Source organism: Lodderomyces beijingensis (genome assembly GCF_963989305.1).
Source record: "Lodderomyces beijingensis strain CBS 14171 genome assembly, chromosome: 5".
NCBI lineage: Eukaryota > Fungi > Ascomycota > Pichiomycetes > Serinales > Debaryomycetaceae > Lodderomyces > Lodderomyces beijingensis.
The window spans coordinates 940,593-962,797 of NC_089974.1; the positions used below are offsets into that span (position 1 = coordinate 940,593).

The 22,205-nt window shown below is 45.8% G+C and overlaps 10 protein-coding genes across 10 annotated transcripts; 4 read left to right on the forward strand and 6 right to left on the reverse strand. All coding sequences in view use genetic code 12, as the record gives it.

The window, feature by feature from the left end:
* Window positions 1-355: 355 nt before the first annotated feature.
* LODBEIA_P42890 (uncharacterized protein) lies at window positions 356-2,308 on the forward strand (the record flags this gene model as incomplete). The annotated part of the gene is made up of 1 exon (XM_066974493.1): window positions 356-2,308. The coding sequence occupies one exon, from the start codon at window positions 356-358 to the stop codon at window positions 2,306-2,308; it is 1,953 nt and encodes a 650-aa protein (XP_066831227.1).
* Window positions 2,309-2,602: 294 nt separating this feature from the next.
* Window positions 2,603-3,856, reverse strand: LODBEIA_P42900 (uncharacterized protein; the record flags this gene model as incomplete). The annotated part of the gene is made up of 1 exon (XM_066974495.1): window positions 2,603-3,856. One exon carries the CDS (start codon window positions 3,854-3,856, stop codon window positions 2,603-2,605), a length of 1,254 nt encoding a protein of 417 aa, XP_066831228.1.
* A 1,053-nt stretch (window positions 3,857-4,909) lies between these two features.
* LODBEIA_P42910 (uncharacterized protein) lies at window positions 4,910-5,776 on the forward strand (the record flags this gene model as incomplete). The annotated part of the gene is made up of 1 exon (XM_066974496.1): window positions 4,910-5,776. One exon carries the CDS (start codon window positions 4,910-4,912, stop codon window positions 5,774-5,776), a length of 867 nt encoding a protein of 288 aa, XP_066831229.1.
* Window positions 5,777-5,842: 66 nt separating this feature from the next.
* On the reverse strand, window positions 5,843-8,371 carry LODBEIA_P42920 (uncharacterized protein; the record flags this gene model as incomplete). Its single annotated transcript, XM_066974497.1, has 1 exon — window positions 5,843-8,371. The coding sequence occupies one exon, from the start codon at window positions 8,369-8,371 to the stop codon at window positions 5,843-5,845; it is 2,529 nt and encodes an 842-aa protein (XP_066831230.1).
* Window positions 8,372-9,376: 1,005 nt separating this feature from the next.
* On the forward strand, window positions 9,377-12,664 carry LODBEIA_P42930 (uncharacterized protein; the record flags this gene model as incomplete). The annotated part of the gene is made up of 1 exon (XM_066974498.1): window positions 9,377-12,664. The coding sequence occupies one exon, from the start codon at window positions 9,377-9,379 to the stop codon at window positions 12,662-12,664; it is 3,288 nt and encodes a 1,095-aa protein (XP_066831231.1).
* A 192-nt stretch (window positions 12,665-12,856) lies between these two features.
* On the reverse strand, window positions 12,857-13,570 carry LODBEIA_P42940 (uncharacterized protein; the record flags this gene model as incomplete). Its single annotated transcript, XM_066974499.1, has 1 exon — window positions 12,857-13,570. One exon carries the CDS (start codon window positions 13,568-13,570, stop codon window positions 12,857-12,859), a length of 714 nt encoding a protein of 237 aa, XP_066831232.1.
* A 944-nt stretch (window positions 13,571-14,514) lies between these two features.
* LODBEIA_P42950 (uncharacterized protein) lies at window positions 14,515-17,163 on the reverse strand (the record flags this gene model as incomplete). The annotated part of the gene is made up of 1 exon (XM_066974500.1): window positions 14,515-17,163. One exon carries the CDS (start codon window positions 17,161-17,163, stop codon window positions 14,515-14,517), a length of 2,649 nt encoding a protein of 882 aa, XP_066831233.1.
* A 1,394-nt stretch (window positions 17,164-18,557) lies between these two features.
* LODBEIA_P42960 (uncharacterized protein) lies at window positions 18,558-19,031 on the forward strand (the record flags this gene model as incomplete). The annotated part of the gene is made up of 1 exon (XM_066974501.1): window positions 18,558-19,031. The coding sequence occupies one exon, from the start codon at window positions 18,558-18,560 to the stop codon at window positions 19,029-19,031; it is 474 nt and encodes a 157-aa protein (XP_066831234.1).
* A 149-nt stretch (window positions 19,032-19,180) lies between these two features.
* Window positions 19,181-19,915, reverse strand: LODBEIA_P42970 (uncharacterized protein; the record flags this gene model as incomplete). Its single annotated transcript, XM_066974502.1, has 1 exon — window positions 19,181-19,915. One exon carries the CDS (start codon window positions 19,913-19,915, stop codon window positions 19,181-19,183), a length of 735 nt encoding a protein of 244 aa, XP_066831235.1.
* A 494-nt stretch (window positions 19,916-20,409) lies between these two features.
* LODBEIA_P42980 (uncharacterized protein) lies at window positions 20,410-21,249 on the reverse strand (the record flags this gene model as incomplete). The annotated part of the gene is made up of 1 exon (XM_066974503.1): window positions 20,410-21,249. The coding sequence occupies one exon, from the start codon at window positions 21,247-21,249 to the stop codon at window positions 20,410-20,412; it is 840 nt and encodes a 279-aa protein (XP_066831236.1).
* Between the last annotated feature and the right edge of the window lie 956 nt (window positions 21,250-22,205).

Here is a 22,205-nt window from a genome sequence, read left to right on the forward strand (position 1 = left end):
CACCGTCACAATCACTGGGGAATTTAAGCCGGTGATATCTTTTTCCAACAATTCTCGTCAGCACAAGTTCAACTTTCTTTCTTTGATAACTATTTGAGAGAACAGACACTTTGCGCAGTGGAAGGTTCAAAAAAAAGAAAGAGTTGTCTTCACTATTGTCCCAATTCGACTTCATTTCGTTTGCAAGAAGCAGATTTAAAACGGGTTTAGAATCGTGGTTCTCAAATTCTCGATCTTCTTCCTTTTTTTTTTTTTCGAAAGTTGGAGAAGAACGTATTTCAGATAGGAAAGTTTGGCTTTTTTCTAGAGCTTTTTTCGATAAAAAGATCGTTGTCCAGTGAATAACATTTTGGTCATGTCCGGGCTTGAGATTGCCGCAGCCGTGGTTCTTGGAAGCCAGCTTTTGGAAGCGAAATACTTGATCAAGGATGACTTGGCCTTGGCTCAACACGTTGTGAGAAACGCTCTTCCTTACTTGTGGAGAGCGTCACGAGGCAAGGCGTCGTACTGGTACCCGTTTGAGGACTCGTGCAGAAAGTACAAGGACAACCAAGCGTTGGCGTTCCCACGACCAAAGGCCAACCCGCCGCCCCTCGAAATTGATGCCGATGGATTCAAGATCTATGACGAGCAATTTAGCGTTGAGAGCTACACCTACAAGGAGTTGTACAACATGGTTTTGAGGTTATCCTACATCTTGAAGAACGAGTATGGAGTCACCTCGGCGCAAACTATTGGTGTCGACTGCATGAACAAGCCGTTGTTTATTGTCTTGTGGTTGGCCTTGTGGAACATTGGTGCCTTGCCCGCGTTTTTGAACTACAACACCAAGGACAAGCCCTTGGTGCACTGTCTCAAGATTGCAAACGTGTCGCAGGTGTTTGTCGACCCCGACTGCGCGGGGCCAATCAGGGATACCGAGGCGCGACTCCACGACGAGTTGCCCAGTGTAAAGTTGCACTATATCGACGAGGCTACTTTATTCGCCAGAATCCAACTGAAGGCAACTCCTAAATACAGAGCACCAGACGAGAGTAGAAGACCCCAGGATACTGACTCGTCTGCATGTGCCTTGATTTACACCTCGGGTACCACGGGTTTGCCCAAAGCCGGGATCATGTCCTGGAGGAAAGCATTTATGGCCTCGGTTTTCTTTGGATACATTATGAAAATCAACCACAATTCAAACGTGATGACGGCAATGCCCTTGTACCACTCTACGGCAGCCATGTTGGGTGTCTGCCCTACTTTATTGTCTGGTGGCTGTGTCTCGGTGTCACAAAAGTTTTCAGCAACGTCTTTCTGGACCCAGGCTAGATTGGTTGGTGCTACCCACATCCAATACGTCGGTGAAGTTTGCCGTTACTTGTTGAACTCGCAGCCTCACCCAGACCAGGACAAGCACAATGTCAGAATTGCTTATGGTAACGGGTTGCGTCGTGATATCTGGTCGGACTTTAAAAAGAGATTCCACATTGATGGTGTCGGCGAGTTTTACGCCGCTACCGAGTCGCCAATTGCCACGACCAACTTGCAATACGGTGAATATGGCAAAGGCGCTTGTCGTAAATATGGCTCATTGATCAGTTTGTTGTTGGGCACCCAGCAAGTTTTGCTCAAGATGGACCCAGAAGACGAAAATGAAATCTACAAGGACCCCGTTACAGGGTTCAGCGTGGAGGCCGACTACAATGAGCCCGGTGAATTGTTGATGAGAATCTTGAACCCTCAAAACGTTGAGAAATCTTTCCAAGGATATTATGGTAACAAGAAGGCCACCAGCAGCAAGATTTTGACCGATGTGTTTAAGAAAGGTGACGCCTGGTTCAGAACCGGTGATTTGTTAAAGATGGACGAGGACAAGTTGCTCTATTTCGTTGACAGATTAGGTGACACTTTCCGCTGGAAGTCGGAAAATGTCTCTGCCACCGAAGTTGAAAATGAGTTGATGGGATCCAACGCGATTAAACAATCGGTTGTTGTTGGTGTCAAGGTCCCCAACCACGAAGGTAGAGCTTGTTTCGCCGTTATTGAGCCAAAGGACGACTTGACACACGATGAGATTTTGAAAAAGATCAAGGACCACGTGGAAGTGTCGTTGCCTTCTTATGCTCAGCCTGCATTCATCAAGATTGGTGCTATTGAAGTCTCGCACAATCACAAGGTTCCAAAGAACCAATTCAAGAATCAGAAATTGCCCAAGGGTGACAGCGGAGAAGAATTGATCTACTGGTTAGATGGAAAGCATTACAAGGAGTTGACTGCTGAAGACTGGAACAAAATCTGTGCCGGTAAAGCAAAATTATAGATAAAGTCTCTTATATTATACTATATTATTTATATATATATTTTTTTGTTACAGAATACACCTAGACCTTGTTAGAGTGAAAAATAGAAACGAAAAACTCGAGAACAACTTATCTGAGAGACTGGTGTATTAAATCCCACACCATCAATGTTGAAGAGCTAGGGTGACAAGATACAAGATAAACCTTGCTATCGTCAGAATGTCAACTGGTTTCTCATTTCCTTTTTTGTTTTCTTTTTAATTTCAAAATACCATGTTTCTGATTTTTTTTCATAAACAAACTACATACTAGTTTTATTGCTTGTTTGAAAGGGCGACGACACCTGGCAAGTCCTTACCTTCCAACAATTCCAACGAGGCACCACCACCGGTGGAGACGTGGGACAACTTGTCGACAACGCCGTATTTTTTGGCAACAGTAGCAGTGTCACCACCACCAATGATGACAATGTTTCCCTCTTCAGCGGACTTGACACAGGCATCCAACAAGTTCTTGGTACCTTTAGCAAAGTTGTCAAATTCAAAGACACCTGGAGGACCGTTCCAGACAATGGTCTTGGCTTTAGCCACGGCATCGTCAAACAACTTGGCAGTCTTTGGACCGCAATCGAGACCCATCCAGTTTTCAGGGATACCCTCCTTGTCGTCTGCGGTGCCCACCTTGGCGTCCTTGTCAAACTTGTCAGCAGTGACGAAATCCACGGGCAAGATGATCTCGACATTGTTCTTCTTGGCCTTGGCAACCAAGTCCTCGACCTTCTGGGCTCCATCTTCGTCAAAGAGGGAGTTACCAATGGGCATCTTGTCCAAGACCTTCTTAAAAGTGAAAGCCATACCACCGCCAATAATCAACAAGTTGACCTTGTCCAACAAATTGTCAATCAACTTGATCTTATCGGACACCTTGGCACCACCCAAGATGGCCAAGAACGGTCTCTTTGGGTTTTCCAAGGCTTTGGCAAAGTACTCCAACTCCTTCGACATCAAAAACCCGGCCGCCTTTTGGGGCACATCGAGACCAACCATGGACGAGTGTGCTCTGTGGGCGGTACCAAAGGCATCGTTGATGTAGACATCGGCCAATGAGGTCAATTGGTCTCTAAACTTCTTAACGTCGGCTGGATCAGCCTTGTGTTTCTGGCCGTCCTTGTCCTTCGTGGAGCCTTCTTCTTCCGGGTGGAAACGCAAATTCTCCAAAAGGAAAATCTCGCCATCCTTGGCCGAGTTGACGGCTTTTTCAACTTCTGGTCCCACGCAGTCGTCCAAAAAGATGACTTTTTTACCCAACAATTTCTCCAACTCGGCAGCAACGGGCTTCAACGAGTACTTGTCGTTTTTTTCACCATTGGGTCTACCCAAGTGCGAAGCCAAAATGACAGCCTTGGGGCCTTGCTCTTCAACGTATTTGATCGTTGGCAAAGCAGCAACAATTCTCTGGTTGTTGGTGATGGTTTTACCATCCAATGGCACGTTAAAGTCGACTCTGATAAAGACTCTCTTACCCTTGACATCGAGGTCTTTGACTGATAATTTCTTCGATAACGACATTTTTTTTCTAGCGTTCTTTTTTTGTCACTGATGAGGGCTTATTTGGTCTTTCTCTTTGCAATTGAGCTGATAACCGTTCAAAAAAATGAAGAAAGAAGAAAGAAGGACACGGGAAAGGGTATCGGAAGTTCCTGGGGAATGGGATATAGGGACCGGACAATTGCTTTAAATACAAGGACCCGCCAGCGCCCCAGCGAATCAACAATGGTGCGACACTTGGTAGCGCACACACTCGAAAACCCACTTTAATGCGAAACGGAAGAAACCGCGACGAGAGGGTGGACGAAGAGACAAAGAGGGAGAGATGGGGAACAGACAAGGTGTGGTCTTGCTCTGGAACTGTGACTACACGGGTTGAAGATAGTGACGTGTTGTGTAGACCCCCCCAGCTGTCAAAAAGAGCAGCCCCCACGATTTCATCGAATGTTTTTCGGGCCAATGTCAACCCCCCCCCCCCCCCCCCCCCCCCCCCAGCTCCTTCATGCGCATGTGTGCTCTCTCTCTCTCCTCTAAAAAAAAAAGAGCAAGGGATGATTTCCCCGGGTTTCAGATTGCCGCAAACCACATGCTACGTGTTATACATATATATACGTGTATGTATATAGCAGAAAGCGCAGAGGTGGCTTTTGAAGAGCCCACGGGACTCCAATGGGTTGCTTGTTCTGCTTTTGCCTCGATATCGATGAATTAGCTGGAACCCACCACCATCCACGCACCCAATATGTAGCAGGTGTTGATGATTCCGCTCCACTGCCATTGTGCAGCAACCAGAAAATTCGAAAATCATGCAATGTCGCGACACAACTCACGACACCCGATTTGCAACACTTTTGAAATTTAGTATGGGGGCCCCCTCCTGAAGATGGAGAGGAACCTTCTCGAACAGTAGCAATTGAAACCACGGAACTTGATAAGCCTTGAAAGCCTATATAAGCTCTTCAGTTGAACGCCGTCTTTTGAATGTTGTTGATGCTTGTATAGCCCCCCAATACAAAAAAAAAAAAAGTCTTTTGTTCTTTCCGTCATCCCATCTCTCCACGAATTAACCACATAATGGAGAAATTGTTGCATTGGTCAATTGCACAGCAATCCGGCGACAAGGCAGCGCTCGACCAAGTCGGCGAACCGGATCAAAAAGCGTTGAACCAGTTATTCGGCGGCCCAGATGAAGCGGCCTTGATGAAGGAGAGCTTGCACGTAGCGACAAACCCCAAAGTCGACGAAAAGGACAAGGTGATTGCATTGGAGAACTTCGAAATGTTGATTGAGAATTTGGATAACGCGAACAATATCGACAATTTGGGGCTCTGGGGCCAGATCGTGGGCTTGTTGAGCGACAACAGTGCTGCTTCTCAATTGAGGGTTTTGGCGTGTGGCATCGTTGGTGTGGCCGTGCAGAATAACCCAAAGTCGCAAGAGGCATTCGGTAAAACCAAAGGGTTAGAGGCGTTGATTGAGATTGCAAGCACTACCAAAGATAAGCAGTTGCAGTTGAAAGCGCTCTACGCCATCTCGTCGTTTATAAGAAATTACAAGCCTGGGTACGAGGAGTTTGACAAGTTGAATGGATGGAAATTGGTTCAATTTGGCGAAAACAACAACGGCAACAGCATTGATGCGAAATATGACTTGAGGGTTTTGTCTTTGGTCTCGTCTGCATTGAGTAATGGATTGACTGTCGACTTGGAGAAGCAGTTTAAAGACCTCAATTTGGTTCATCATCTCGCTGCGTATTTGAACTTGGATTCGGTCACTAGCGTGGTTGACAAGTCGTTGAATATAATCTCGGAGTTGAACCGTGACAAGTACAATTACACCGACAAAGAGCAGTATGAAGTCGATAGAGGTATCCAGGTCGTGGAGGGCTTGAGTGACAAACTCAACATTGATGACTTGAACGGTGCAAAACAAAAACCCTAGAGTAACTCTATAACAATAACAATTAACACTAAACATACTTCTATCTATAAGTTATAAATATATTTATCAAGTGATGACCTTGTTTGGGTCATCGGTTGTGAAAAAATTCAACATTGCACTATCGACTGTAGGCGGCACAACATTCCTGCCCAATCTGTCCTTGCCCAACGTTCCACTTGCTCTCAATTTTGTATACAACAGGTACATGGACTTGTGCGACTCGTGGAGGATTTCAGCCTTGGCCTCAGTCATTCTCGTGAAATGCAGGATCGATTTCAAAAAAGTAGCCTTGGTGTCGTTTCCCGAACGAACCGTGCCCAAATTGGCCAAGTTTTGGTTTCGCTCATATTTATCATACAAGGATGAGCCAATCGTGTATGTAAAAGAGTTTAGCCAATTGACCGACTCCTCCCGCGACCGCACCGTGAAAATGTTGACTTTGAGATCCAATTGCGCATGGTTGATCAATTTCTCAATTTGACGCGGATCGGGATACTTGGCTATTTGCTCATCGGTTTCTTTGCGTTTCCTTGTTGTTTGCTCAGTTCCGTTCATGCCTTGCAACACTTGCGACTTGAATTGCCGTTGCCGGTGTGCTTTGATCTTGCCCACGAGCTGATCGTACCCTTCAACCATCAAAATCACGTGGTACTGAATCGGGGCAAACAGACGCATGTGCTCTATTGCCGAGGTAATGTCATTTTTCAAAGAACCCTGTTGGAGTCCAGCGATGAGATCATGAGCCAAGTAGTACACTACAAATGTCCTCTGGATAACCATCTTGGGTGTACAGGGAATGAAATAGTCCTTCTCGGGAATATACTCGGCCTTGATGTTTCTTTTCCAATAGATAATGGGCACATCGCTAGGTACCTCGTGCATCGACAGCTTGATTTCCTGTTGGTATTCACGAAGCAATGCTAGAGGTTTCGAGGCAACATACAAGTTCATCTCTGCATGCAATTCGTCTTTTGTCCTGTTGACTTTATTGGCTTCCTGAAGCTGCTTTGCTGAGTATCTAAAGTTGCCAATTTGTGGCAACTGGGCAAACAACGTCTCGGGCTTGGTCTTTTTTGCCTTGCGTGCTTTATTCAATTTCCCTTCCGGATCTGATCTGGTTCTCTTTGCAAGTTTAGCCTGTGTCTCAAACGAACCCGTGGCATCATCTTTGTCATTAATAGATGTAGAAGCAGAAGCAGGTGCAGAAGCAGAAGCAGAAGCAGAAGCAGGCTCGGAAACGTGAACAGTGACTGATGCATCGCTGGTATTCTTGGTGGAAGAAGACAACCATTCTTGTTGTTTTCGTGAGCTGGTGTTCACCACTGAGTTGTTGGCAAACAATCTAGCAATTCTCGAGATTTGTACTCGTTCCTTTTCCAAGTCACACGGTTGCAAAGGCGCATTCTTCCTTGCCTTTGGTCGATATTGACAAAGTGGATCATAATTCTTTTCTTCTTCATCTTCAACTTTTTCCTCGTCTGAACTCATCCATTTAACAAATTGCGGCATTGGGGGAAGGTCGGTCTTTTTGTAAATGGGTTTGAAACGGCTAGTTTGACTTTCGATAGCCTTGTGACCATCGTTCCCAACAGTAACAACATCTGCAATAGCAAGTGAGCCGTTTTGATTCAAGTTTCCATCTTTGTTTACGTTGGTCTTACCGTTTTCATCACCCACCAAATCCAGGAATGTAAAGGAAGAGTCCACAATTACGTCCGACTGCACGGACTGTGCAACTTCCAAATGTCTGCTAACAACAATGGGGGAGGATATTGGAAGCTCTCTAGGTAATAAAGACTTTGGGCCATTTTGGGGTTCATTCTTGCTGGATACGGCAAATCTTGATTTGCGTTCCGATTCGTCGTAGTCGTTCTCGTCACTGTCAATAATGACAACCGCATGCTCAACCTCATCCTCAACCTGAACTTGAGCCTGACACTGAACCTGAGTCAGCCTCGTCTCCATTGCTTGTCCTTCCCTCTCGGGCTCTTCGTCATCGCAAAGGTCAATGATTTCAATTTCACTGTCCAGACAAGGTTTATCTCCCGATATTCGTAGCAGTGGTCTTCTACTGGGTGTTGAACCTCTTCTGCTATCTGACGCACTTGCCGTCTTGGTGACGAGAGCCACGACGGGAGGCAGCAGCGGGTGGGAACGGTGAACATGACTAGTTGATGAATTGGAAATCTCTTCAATTTCAAAAGATTCACTCACTTTTGAGCTTTTCCGCGTTACTGAACCATACATGTACAAGTTTTGGACCTCGTGAACATCCGACTTGCGATTTTCATCGGTACTGCTACTCGCGTGAACGACATGACGAGTTAGTGGGGATGAACTCATTTGGAAAAAAGTCGGCTCCTGCCGGATTGGCAAAACAAAAGTACCTGCGCCATGATTAGACCGTGGTGCACTCGGACAGTAAATTGGCATTGACTTTGACTTTGACGCTGGTGATGGTGTGAGATGCAATGGCTGCGCTTTGGGGCTCTGCTGTTGGGCACTTGCATGTGAAGCGGGACTAGACTGGCTGGCCACAAAGGTCACGGCATGCTCTTGGGACTCACGATTTGTCGGGACGTCAACCTGATGCATTGATGGTTGTTCTTGTTCTTGATGTTTTTGGTGGTATTGTTTGTGTGGTTGATTGCGATTTCTGGGCACATGTGGGGAAGATGACATTGACAGACTTGAGACTTGGTCGAAATCGTCAATAGCAGCAGCACCAGCAGAAGGACGATGGAATAGAGCATTCAAAGTGCTAGAAGGCCCACTAGAAACACCATATCGCGGTGTGTTATTTTGAGGCCGGGAATCATTCATTTGTGGCGGAGGAGGCCTGATGCTGCCATTGACTCTTATATTCCTGGCAGGCACCGCAGCCAGAGCCGGGTACTCCCTTGCCACTGCCAGTGCATAAGGCCGAGCTGGCGCTCGCACGGACGCAGGGTTTCTCACCGCACTGGAACTGCTCGATCTGGATACGCGTTGCAATACGGAAGGGGTGGTGGTCTTGATGGGGTTGCCATATGGAGCAGGAGCTTTTCCCCCCGGTAGACTCAGGTTCAGCCCTTCTTGCGTCTCGACCAGCCGTGATTCCAGCCCAACCTTCATATGGAAAGCGTACGGGGCACTTACAGACTGTATTGATCTTCAAAGCACCCTTGTCTTTGATTTACGAGGTACGGGGACGCGTTCTTTTTTGCCGCTCTCTCTTGACAAGATCATGAAGCACACTCTAGGAAACTCGATCTGACACCGACTGTATTGATCCGGTGTCAAGTTCCGTTCCAGCACAACAAAGTACTCTTGATTCAAAACAATCTGAACTCGCACCAGCAACTTTCAAGAACGGAGAGGCGGGCTACGGGTGTACTATGTGACCATCCTGGTTCTGTTCAAACCAAAAACTCGAACCCACTTGGCTCCCCAGTCAGAAGGGCGCGCTACCAACTGCGTGAGATATTCAAAGTCACCAGAGACTTTTATGTGCAACCTTGTCACCAGGGGATACACTCTATTAACACCAAGTCATCAAGTCACTAGGTCGCCGGTTTTGCCAAAGCAAGACCAAAAGGAAAAAGCAAAAAGAGAAGTACAATGGCGCGCAGAAGGATCTCGTATGTGCTACCGCCACAGGAGAGTCAGTTGAAATCCGCCGATTATGCCGTGTCCGATTTGAAGATGCTTTTAAACGAACTCAAATACGACTGGCCACAGGTCTTGCAAGCCGATGCCAATCCTATCGAAACGGCGATCTCGTTGCTAGATGACACCTCGGTTGGCTTAGCGCACAGATTAAAAGAGTTTTTGGCGGTAAAGAAACGCACAGAAGGCGTGTTGCGCAACGTTGTGGATGAACATTATGAGCTATTCAGCAATAGTATCGGGTCCTACCACATGTTGTTGTCCACTTTGGGCCAATCGGAAGAGGACTCGAAAAACATCAAACTGTTTTTGGAAACCTCGTCAAAGGATGTCGCCGACAGGAACTCGGTGTTGAAGGAGTTGTCCCAGTCTTCGGTCAAGTACGAGGAAATGATTGAGATCTTGGATGCAATGCAGACGTTGAACGATATCCCCGAAGAAGTAGAGCAGTTGACCGCAGACAAAAAGATTCACGAAATCTACGACGTGATTGCCGACGCCTACAAGACCGCTGAGCGGTACAGCTTGTGGTCGTTGCCGGCAATGAGCGGGATCAAGGTTTATCTCGAGGAGCAAACAAACAGATTGCACGATATGATTGTTGATGAGTTGCAAAATGAAATTTACCTGAAAAACGACCGGTCGATTACTACTAGCGGCGCTTCCGTGTGGCAGACGTTGATCTCCTCCAACAGCCCGCAAATGGCGTCATTTGTTGCGTTGATAAAGCTGGAGAGCTTGAAACAATATGTGTACAACTCGGCAAACTTTGACATTTCTGAAGTTGTCAATTTCCTCACTAGCCCTCTAGAGCAGTTCTTATTCGAGCAGTTGCCCGAATTGCACAGCCACAGCACTAATAAGGACTCCAAGATAAACTACAAGGTGTTGTTGGGGAGCACGCTGAACTCGAGCACCGAGTCGTACTACTACATATACAAACTATTGCAGACTGCTGCCAAGTTGGGGAGATTGAAGCAAGTAGTCGCGTCCTTGCTCCAAAACAATCTGCTGGAATTGCAGGGGCTAATCAATAGGACAACAGAGGAAGTCAAGTCCAAAAACGGGTATGCGCTCTCGAAAATGTCCAAGTACCTGCATTTGGAAAAGGATTCGTTGTTCGATCTGATGTTGCGTAGTCCGTTTAGCGACTCGGCAGTGGTGGTATTGCAGGAGCTCTTTGGATCAATAATTGTAAAATGCTTGATCACTTTCCAAAAGCACAAGGTGGCGAACGAAGTGGTTAAATTGTTATCAGGTGGTTCCAGTAGAGAAGCAGAACCTTCAAAAGAGCTACTTCACGTGTGGAACACTACCAAAGCCGAAATTCAAAATTTGATATTGAGCTACATCTACGACGAAGAAAAATTCAATTTAGGCACCCAGCAGCTTCTCGAGCACAGTGATAACAAGATCATCACATCTTCTTTCAAGCCGAAAATGTTGTTTAAATTTGAAAATGTCGATTGGGGATCAACCAAATCGGCACAGGAGTTGGCAACCTCTTTAAGTGATATTTTCCCCGGGTTCCACATTGATGAAGAGGATGAAAAAGAGGCTTTGACTTTGAAAACTCCGTACTTTGAAGACGAGGCGTTCAATGATCTGCTTGAAGTGTTGGTGCCGAAAAGCTTGTTCAATATGAGAATCATTTTGGAGCCATTCCTTATTTTCATTGACGGGTCCAACCGAATATTTGAAAACTTTGTTGAAGAAGATAAAAAAACAGAAAAGGGGCTAGCATTTGAATTTTTCGAGTCCTTTATGAACAATTTTTTCATGAAATATCTCAAAGATGGCATACAATTGGCTTTTGGAGAGCAAGTTGGAGGCAGTTATGCCTACTCTGGCTCAACACCCGCATCGGAACCCTCGGGGTTGAGACTTAATCTTATCTCGTTGAATCAAAATTCCGAGTTAAAGATGCTTGGTGATCCGACGTTGAGCAAAGCCGAATCGAGCCATGTTGTATTTGAGAATGCATACAATTTCAAGCGACTCTTTCTTGAATTGTGCCTCATATTAAACACTTCGCTAACTTATAGAGAAGAGATTTCCAGCTTAGCCTTGAAAACGGTGGCAAGTTTTGCAACCGAGTACCGCAAACTCTTCCGGGACATAGTGGCAGCAAACGAAGCGGCGCACTCGAGTCGACCCGTGCTGCAAGTTAGCAAATGGATGAATAATAATAACAGCAGTGGTGGTAATAATAGTACTCACTTGAAAGATGTCAGCACAAGCATACTTTTCGCTGAGGAAGATGACGAGGTTGAGGATTTGTTACCGCTAATACACACGGAAAACGAGGTGCTCTTGTTTCAAAACAGGAACTTGGTCATCAGGGAAGATGATTTGCTTGACAATGACTCTGTTTCGCAGATTGTGCATCTCATGATCACGGTAAGGTGGATCTTATCGTGGCTTAAATTGGTCAAGAAAGTTTCCAACTATAGCATCTACGACGACGACCAGAACCAGTCGGTGGATATCTCGGTTGTTGAAAAGTTGCGATACAACTGGTCGTTTTTAGAAAATGGCCGTCCTTCAATCACCTTTACTGCCAACACGAGCGACATTACCCAAAACAGCATTTTCCTTGCGTTGAACCAGGAGAAAGTGCTCGAGTTTGAGCGCCACGTGTCCACGTTTGAAGATATCCGCATCCAAGCGATGCTCGCGTTGAGATACGAGTTGAGAAGCAGGGCCACGTTTTACGTCGACTTGTCGTTTTCACTAGTTGATTGGTCACCTGCAACTGAGCCAAGCGACGCAGACCATTACATTGTCACGTTGAATCAGGAAGTCTTTGCCATGGATAACAAGTTGGCCAAGAGTTTGGACGAGAGCGAGAAGGACCGGATCTTTATCGGTCTAAGCCAATTTCTCAACGACTTGGTGATACATAAATCCTCGAGTGTGAAAAAGATCAACGCGAATGGTATCAAACGGATCTTGTTGAATATCTCAACTTTGCAGCAAATGTTGCGAAGTCTTGCTGCCAATCCCGAGAACATTAACTTCAACAAGTCATCGCAGTATTTTGAGATGTTTACCTTGAATGAGTTTAGTTTATTGAATCGAGCCAAGGCCAACAGCCATGATTTCACTAGAGAACAGTACCATAATCTTGCCCGGTTGATTTACAGTGAAAAACTAGCTGATGGTAACGGGTCTCAATTCAACAAGGGCAAGTATAGTGAGCTTGTTAAAAAGTTGGATGAACTGTTGAACAGATCATAGTCAATCATTGAACCCCGCCAAAAATAAAAAAAATAAAAAACAAAAGTAGCAAAAGAGTTAAAAAAAAAAGAGTTCAAAAGAGTAAGAGAAGGAATTTTTTTACCAAATCCTTGATTAATTTAATTACATTTTGAAAACCACTCCAAACGGCTTTATCTTCATACCGCCTCTGACTCTCTCAATATAATTCTCCTAGCAAACACAGCGAGTAGGGATTTTTCTTTTCAATCTGAACCTTTCAGTCAATCTCTCACTTGTGAACCTACCGACACCAGAACCAACCACAACCGCAAAGAAGTAGGTCAAAGTGTAAGTCATAGCAGCCAACATCAAAGTATACCCGAAAAGATCCGGGATGATGCACAAGGCCAATCTGATGGCATCTCTAACCACCCGGCTCGCCGTGCCGACATTTGTCTTGGTGTTAGTCACGGTAGGCTGCGAATGCGCCTCGTCATTAACCCCCGAGGTCTTATCCATCGAGAAATCGCCACTGGTCCTTGTAGCACCAATCTGCGTTTGAGTTTGAGTAGGGTTCAAATTGGCGCTATGGTTCACGACGCCATTATCAAACTCCAGATACTGCGGATTGTGCCACACAACTTCTTCCAAGTAATTGCGGACAAACTCCAATAAGCGCGCCAAGAACGCGATCACGAACAACAAGATGAATATGCCAAACGCTTCACCTTTGGTGGAAGCGGCCAAGCTGCGGAATATCACGGGGTAATCTTTGAACTCGGCGGTGAACCACATGTGCATCCCCATGCCGGACGACGATTCCGTTGACCCCGTCTCGTGGGCGTGCGCCATGTCCATTGCTGCTGACGCCGTCTCCATCGCCATCGCCATTGTCGATGTCGCCATGTCCATTGACATATCGCCGTGTCTCTTTGCAAAATTCATGCTGAAACTCTACCTGTATCTATATGGTTTTTTTGTTTTTTTCTAGCCTTTAAATGCTGACTTGAAGTTGGACTCAACAGTGCTTGTTTGATATGCTTATTCAAATCGAGATCTTCCAGGGGACAGGTGCTGGATTGGTGTACTTATATACTTGTTGGCTTCTTGCAATCTTGTGACTTGCACCAGGACTTTATTTGCTCAATGTGTTTCAAGCCGTAACGAGAGGAAAGAAAGAAAGAGAAAAGAAGGGGTTTGCTTTTTTAATCAGCATCCGACATGTTTCAAAGTGGAGAGACCTTTTCCTGGTATAAAAACTTGCATCGATTGGTGTTTCCTGCTGGAGGAGGTTGATGGATAATTTATTTGCTCATAACATGCCATTGCGAGGGTTTACTATACAAGACCAAAAGCGGGTTTGAGAGAGTGAGCAACTTCCGTGGCTGAAAGGGGCAGGTGGTGCGGCTGACGTGGCTAGTAGTTTGCGCAAATTCTTATGGTCCAAAATAGGCAACCAATTCCGATACGGAGAGTAGAGCTCTAGTGGGAGTGATGCGGCGCATCGAGGCGTGTCACGTGAGCCACTTGAAATGTAGCTGTGTGTTAATCTTAGCGATATACTTTCTGATCAACGGGAAATTGCGCATTTTTTTTAAGGAAAACCTTTAGCGGTCAACTTGGTGTAAGGTTTAGAGGTGTTCTTTTTTTTTTTTGTAGCGCCGTATGGGGTTGATCTAAGCGTGAGTGAGCATATTCCATTCGCTAGAAATTGCATCTTGAGAGCTGCAGCCAGGCTGGTTTAAGATGAAGTGGAGCTAGAACAGAGAGGCTAAAAATTGGGACCCTCAACGTCGGCAGAAGAGAGGGACAAGAGAGTAGCGAGTGGCAGCCTTTTTACTCGTCAATCATAAAACCGAATGGGATCAATTTAGTCGTATGTAAGTAGGTTAGAAATTCTCGTAGAGCAAGTCCTTCAACCTGTACTCCTCGTTTGCTTCATCGATAGCTTGCCAATTGCCGATGAAATCGTCACCACGTACAACACCAGGTAGCGTCTTGCCTTCAGCTTGTCTTTTCCAGATCTTCTTGGCAGCTTCATCGGTACCCAAGTCTCTGTACTCAAACTTGATGCCGTTGGCTTGCAAGATTGTAGCCAATCTATTGGTTCGTGGCATGATTTGCATTCCACCGGCAAGGGAAGTAAAGATGTAAATGGGGAGTGACTCAAGATGTTTACGGATTTCTTCAGGCGAAACGTTCAAGTTCTCCAAGTCGTCATCTTGTTCTCCGTCATCGCCGTCGTTGCTTGGTGTTGTTGCTTCTGAATCATACTTGACGTCCTTGGTTACTTCAGTCGTCCTGACTTTGTGGTTTGCCGCTGCAGATTCGCTTTCCTTTTCATTGTTCTCGGCCGATTCCAACTCGGCTTTTTCGTCGGCCGGAATTTTGCCCTTGGCTTCCTCGGCCGATTCCAAGTTGATTTCTTTTTCTCCCTCTGCCTCTTCTTCCATTTTTTCTAGATCTTCAGGCCCATCGACATCACCCGAGGCAGCCAACAAATTTTCCTTGGGGTCCTTCTTAGTGTGCTCCAATTTCGGCGTTTTCCCTTTGCTGTTAGTCTCAGTCTTTCTTTCTGATTCGGTCTCTTGTTGAGACACGTCCTTGCCGCTGGTTACTCCTTCCTTTTCTAAATCCGCCTCGTCCACCTTTTCTACGTTCTCTAGCGGATCATCGCTGACTAGCGCACCCTCTGCTTTGAGATTGTCGGTATTTGAGTCGTCTTTCTCATTGCTATGGATTTTTGCCCTTTCGATATCCTCGTCAATCGGCTTCTCGTGAGTATCCAGTTCCAAGGTGGTTTTCTCACTTTCTGGCTTACTTGATGCATGGCTTGCATTTTTCGGAGGGTTTTTTTCGCTTGATGGTTTTGTATTTTTTGCATCAGTACTGGGCTTAACAGTCACACTTTTCTCTTGAACGGGTTCTTCTTTTTCTTTTTCTTTTTCTTTTCTTTCTTCTTCCTTCTTGTGATTCTTCTCTGAATTATTACCGGTTCCTGTCGATTCAGCCTCCACTTCCTTTTCTGTCTCCTCGGTCAACGGTAAAAAATTTACTCCAGGTGTTTCTTTACCTTGCAAAACATTGTTCACCATCGTATCCAACTGAGTAATCGACGCATATGGGTCATCAGTCACAAGAGCACCTTCTTCAATCAAAGAATCGGTGTTGGCATCATTTTTTTCATCTTGGGCATTGTTAAGTGGTCTAGCTCTCGATCTTGACCTTGAGATGGACCTCAAGTAATTTGTCGACGATTGTGATCTTGCTGCGTACAAGTGGTCAGAAGCTGGCAACTCAGTCGAAGGCGAGTCAACTTCAAAGTTGGTGTAATCACCGGAGGTGACCAACGACGGGTCCCTGGTGACTGGGTTGGACTCAAAGTCTGATACAAAAGCAGGGTTTCTCTTTTTGATCTCGTCAATTGCTTTCAATTCGGCAGCCTTTTTAGCCTCGGCAGCAGCAATTGATTCTCCCATGGTAGGTCTAGAATGTCTCGTGCGTCTGTCATCATCATCATCATCACCATCGCCATCACCACCGTCATTTTCACTGCCATCACCACCATCTTTCTTTTCAACTTCATCCTCCTCTTTCAATTGCTCTTCCTTGGTGGAGAATGATGGTGGGAGTTCGTATTTCGAAGGTTCCTCGCCATGAACATTCTTGTATGAGTCACCTCTGGCCAAGTGCGGTCTCGACGAGTTTGCAGATGATCTAGAAGACGAGCGATCGGCAGCTCTTGCAGTTGGGTTAGCTGATCTTGATCTAGACCTAGCTCTATCGGTGTGAAACACTGGAGTGTGCAAATTGCCCTCTAATCTTTGCTGCTGCACCGTCGACAATGTTTGATTCGATCTAGCAGAGGGCCTTGACCGTGGCTGCTCGTTGTCGTCCTCCTGCCTCAAAGACAAGTTGGAGCGCGGCAACTTCTCCAAGTCATACGATTGCACATGGCTCAACAAGTCCTTGTGGTCTTTGATGTCCTGGTCCAATTGATACTCGGACAAATTGGGGGTCGAATAGTCCTCTTGTTGATAAAACTGCGAAGCAGCCGTGGGCTTTGTGGCGGTGGTTGAAGAAAAAGAGTCGGCTGAAGACTCGATTGAGTTATCAGTTGGTTTCTTTGCACTTTCACGATCCAATTTGTCCTTGTTGACAGCAGTTCTTGCCGTCTTTGCGCGTACTGGCTCTTTGCTCTCCAACGCCTTTTCGATTTCGTTCTTGGTGGCTTGGTCGTCTCTCTTTTTGGTAGTATACTGAGCATCTTTCTTGACTCCGCCGTCACTATCCAAGAATTCATCAAAGTCAGCATCGGAGTTTAGCAATGCGCCTTCGTTGATCAAATCGTCTAACGAAGCCGATATGGCTTGGTTCAATTTACTGTGTCTAGTCTTGGACTTTGATCTAGAAGATTGGTATTTTTCAGGGTGAATATAGTTTCTATGCGGAGAATCATCGGCTGATCTAATCGAGGCACCCACCAAGGAGGGCGATTCTGATCTCTCGGCAGTTTCTAAACGTTCTTCAAAATCCATCACGGCTGTTTGATACCTTTTTGGAATGGGTGGGTTGGAGAATTGATTGCGGAGAAAGGGGGTGGCAGTTGTGGATGTAAATCTTGTGATCAAAAAAATTAAAGGAAAAAGTTGCTCAACAATTCTAGATCAATTTCCGGCGGTTGGGACAAGTTGGTGGCAACAGTAGTATCCATGAGTAGTGTGCCACTAACTTAGAACGCCATCCAACAACCAAAAAAAAAATACAACACACAACCAGGATGAGGATGAAGTAGAAGAAGGTGGAAAGGAAGGAAGAGCAGACATGTCCACTTTTTAAAAATCACTCGCCCAGTGACAAAAAGTGTATTTGCAAAAGCCATGTTTGCCTGTTAGTGCGTGTGTAATGTTGAAGGACGAGGTAATTGGCTATTGTCGAGATAATGGCAACTAGCCACCAGCCTCCGTTCTCACCAAGAGCGTCATTTGAGGCATTTACCAGTTTCAGAAAGAAGATTACACGTGTCGACATGTGTAAAAGTACAGGATGCTCGGGCTATCCACTTCTTGTCTCTGTTGTGTGTGTGGGTTGTTGATGAAAAATTGCCCTCGCGGGGTGGCACTTAGCTCAGCTTGACATTGGGTGGTTCAGCTCCCAGTGGCCAGCTGTTACGTTAAGCAGAACTACATTGTATCTTCTCTTTTTGTATCTTGCTTGCTTGCTTTGGAACTCTTTACATGTTTGAAACCAAAGGCGTATGTACCGGAAGCTGTCTACGTTGCTTACCATATCTTAATTTTTCATTGGCTCGGTTCGATTTGAAACTTACCCCAGGTTTCAAAATTGACAAGAGTCGAATTGAAAGAAATTTCTAAATACAAGAGGCGTTGGGTTTGGCTCTTTTCGGCTCTATGTCTTCTTCACATCAATTCAAACGCCAGTAGATTGCAAGACTCGAAAATGTGCATTTTCTGATTTCTGATGGCCTTTGCGTAAAGGAGGCCTAGGAACCAGGAGTTTGAAGAATACTATTGCTTCGAGAAAATGTCCACCCAAACTACGTCCATTTTTCCTCTTTGCAAATCCACCAGCAAAGAGATCTACCTGTCACCAGCTGTTTCAACATCACACTCAACGCCTCCGGCTTTTGGAAACGTTGAGGGAGGTCAGTATGATGCTCGGAGGTCATAGGGCACAGAGGAAGAGGAAGGGGAGGGGGGGGGGAGGAAATAGGACCGACATTTCTGGTCCCACGTGCACGATTTTCTTTCCAAGTGCCACCACGTTCGTCGCCACTAGGCTCCCACCAAAAAAAAAACTTTCCCTATAAAACTCTCCCGAGTTCCCCGATCCACTCCATAGCATAGTCATCGCCATCGGTGTAAACAACTTGTAGATATAGAAAACTTGCAAGAAAGACAAGAAAATAAACATGCCTAGACAAAGAAGATCGGCTCCAGCTCCAAGACAGCAAACCAGATCGGCACATACCGCATCTTACCCAGCCCACCAACAACACCCACATCAGCCATCGTCCCCAGCAGCACACCCAGCTCAACCAGTGCAGGCTTCGCAAGGGCCAGGCTTGTTTGGCCAGATGGCTTCCACTGCTGCTGGTGTTGCCGTGGGATCGACCATTGGCCATACTTTGGGTGCCGGGATCACGGGTATGTTTGGCGGCGGCTCGCGTGAACAAGCACCAGCGCCGGCTCAGCAACAGGATGCTGCTGCTTACCAACAACAACAACAGCCTGCACAGTACCAGAGCCAAGAGCAGAATAGAAACTGTGACATGGACGCTAGAAACTTTACTAGATGTTTGGAGGAAACCGATGGAAATGTGCAGAATTGTGGGTTCTACTTGCAACAATTGAAAGCATGTCAAGAAGCTTTTAGACAGTACTAAGAGAAAATTTAAAAGGGGGAGATGAGGTGAAAGTCGCTTGTTTATATAGAACTGATATAGTAGGTTGAAAATAATGAATAAATAAAAAAAAAAAAAGACGGAATATTTATTGTTATATGAATCTATGTTGGTGAGATGTGTTTTCTCTTTCATTTCTTAGCTGGCTTCTCAGACGATGACGATGACGAGGATGAGTAGTACCAGTAGCCGGCACCGCCCAATCCCAACAACACCAACAACCCGCCAACTCCACCGCTACCAGCAGCATCGCTCTTCTTATCCGGCAACGTTTGCCCCTGGTGAGTCAAGTTATCATGCTCGATATCATCAACAACGGGAGTCTGCTTGCCAACCGTCTCAGTCTTGTGATCAACCTCATTATCGCCCAAATTGACAACATCCGCCTCGTTAATCTTGGGATTGACAGAAGACTGCACGTATCGATCATGGTTGGCAGATTTCCGGGGCTTGCCGCTGCTACCGCCGCCTCCCACGTTGCGACGGCTCACGTCCACGGGGGTAGCATTGCCGCGATCTTCATGCAACTCAGGCACAGCTCCCACGTCCTCACCCCCGTGAACCACATTCGCATCGTTGGCCTCAACTTTAACGGACGAGTTGCTTTCCTTCGCAAAAAGCTCGCGCTCGACGGACTTGGCCTTCTCATGCGCAATGTCCTGCTTCACCGCCTCTTTCGTCACGGGGGGAACTTTCGGTTGCGACGTCTTGGGGATGAAATCGTATTTGAACTCCCATTCGTTAATCGAGGTTTGCGAGGGTAATTTGAACGAGTCGATGGTGGAAGAGTCGCCTTTGGCCAAATTGACTCTCGTGGTGTGGAACAATCTCGCGGTGGCGAGTGACCTGAGTGATGTTCTAAACATTGGATATGTATCAATTGATTTTTCGTCTTGCTGTTCTTCAGTTTTGGACCGGTGGGTGTGGGTGGTTTAAATGCGATGTTCGGGTAAATGATCAAATTTGTCAACGTTTTGTCGTTGTATTAATCGCATTGGTAATAAACGTTACATCAATAATAATTCTCTCCCTCTTTCTCTATCTCCTTCCGTCCGGGGAGACACTACGTCGGCAGGCGGCAGCTCAGGGGAGCAATATTAAAATGCGGAGAGTAAGGAGAAAGGTGGTAGCACTTCCAAATTTGGTTCAAGATGCGGCTCGTGATGTCTACCTCCAAAATACATAATCCAATGATGATGTAGATCTCTTTCTACTACTTCCATATCCAATTGTAAATGTCATCAATTGAAGCTCTATATCAAAAATCTCCATCCTCACCTCTCTTTCTCAAATGAAGGAGAGAAAAAAAAAAAAAAAGTTAGAAACCACAACTCGAAAATGAAAAACGCAGGGAAGGTGCTTAGTTCAATAAATCTTCAAGGTATAAAGAAGGTGGTCTCAAAATGGCGGCAGGTGGGCCATTGCCATTATGGTTATTCCCACTAGCATCCGTGGTACTTCCCACAGTCGACACAGCACCGGACTCCAAATCCCTCATCTCGATCCCATTGACAGAAATCTGCGGCATGAGCCCGTCTCCTTCTCCTTTTCCTCCTCCTCCTCCTCCACCAGTAGCACCACCGCCTGCAAATTGCTTCATCATCATAAACGACCCCACAGATGAATTGTTCTTGTGCGCATACAACGTCAGCGCAGACCCCATCGAGCCACTCGCCAAATCGCCCAACAGCAAGTCCAACTTCTTATAGTCCAAACTCGGGTTTTCAAACATCGGCCGGCGATACTGCTTTTTATCACTCAACAAGTGGCTCTGGAGACTCTTGCCCTGAGACGAAGTCGAGCTTGTCGATAACGAAAGCGCCGAATGTGATCTATGGTGAGGGAAACTATAATGGTTCAGTAGCACATCGACGAATCCATGCTGGGGGTTTTCATTGACGAAATACGTCTCTTTTTCCCTTTGCGCTTTCGCCGAGTAGTAGAAATGGGTCACTATTCGGTACGCTAACGAAGCAAGTAGAATGAAGCCAATTATAGCTCCCACGATGATAAATACTAGACCCTGTGGTGCTGTCGGGTTGCTGATGTAGGGGTTGTATCTCATTGGTATTGTGGTTACTGTGATTATTGCATCTTGCTGAGTCGATATTGTGGGCATCCCCGTGGGACTATTCGAGTCATCATTATCTCGTGGCGCTAGTCTCGTCGGCGATGGCGCTAGTGGCGTAATGGATAGCATGGACGCCCGTTTTTTGTGGTGTCTGTGGTGATATAGTATCGCAGTCATGTTCTCAATGCGTTGTGTTTGTGAGGGTCAAGGTCTCTATGTCAACTTTCAAACGTAGAGGAATGCGATATTGACAATGATGACTATGATGGTGACGAAGACCAGGAAGAAGAAGGAAATTCCAACTGCTTTTTATTCAAACTTGTGGTGTGTATGTGATAGGTAACACCAGCTGGAAAATCTCAAGATTTTGAGGCAAATGGCCGAATTCCACATAGTCCACCACTTCACACCTTCACAATCCCCAGTAATAATGATATGGTATGGCATTGTTTGCTATTTATTGGGTTCGTTTTTTTTTTCCTCTTTTTTTTAGGAAACGATACATCGTTTTTACGTGTTGCGTTACGGGTCGATAGCGACGAGTAACGGTCCCCTCTCTCCCTTTCCCTCACCAACAACAACAACAACTGAGCCGTATGGGTGTATCTGGGTGGTTAAGGAAAGAATTAAAAGAAAAAAACTGACACGTCTTGAACTTTTTTTTTGTTGTTGTTGTTGTCAGATTTTAGTCCCTGTCGCGTCAAATATATTTTCCAGAGCGAAGGGAAGTACAGGGAGATTGAGAGATTGCGATTGTTGCACTGACGCTGGTGGTAGGCGGCCTAGGGTGGGATTTGGTGAGGAGAGAGAGATGATAGGAGTAAAGAAATCAAAATTTTCTCAGCTGGGGGGGTCTTGAGGATACGGTTAAGATGACACGGGATGTGGGATGCGGTAGTTGGATGTGTAACTTTGATGTACCCACCAATCATGATCTTGAGTAGGGCGCGCGTTAAAAAAAAGCCCACTACAGCATGCATCATCCAATTGAGAAACAGCGCGATGAAATTTGTCAATTCATCAATTTGATGTGGAAGGTCGTAAATATACGTCTGCAAATTGGGATTGTATTGTTAATCGTAAAC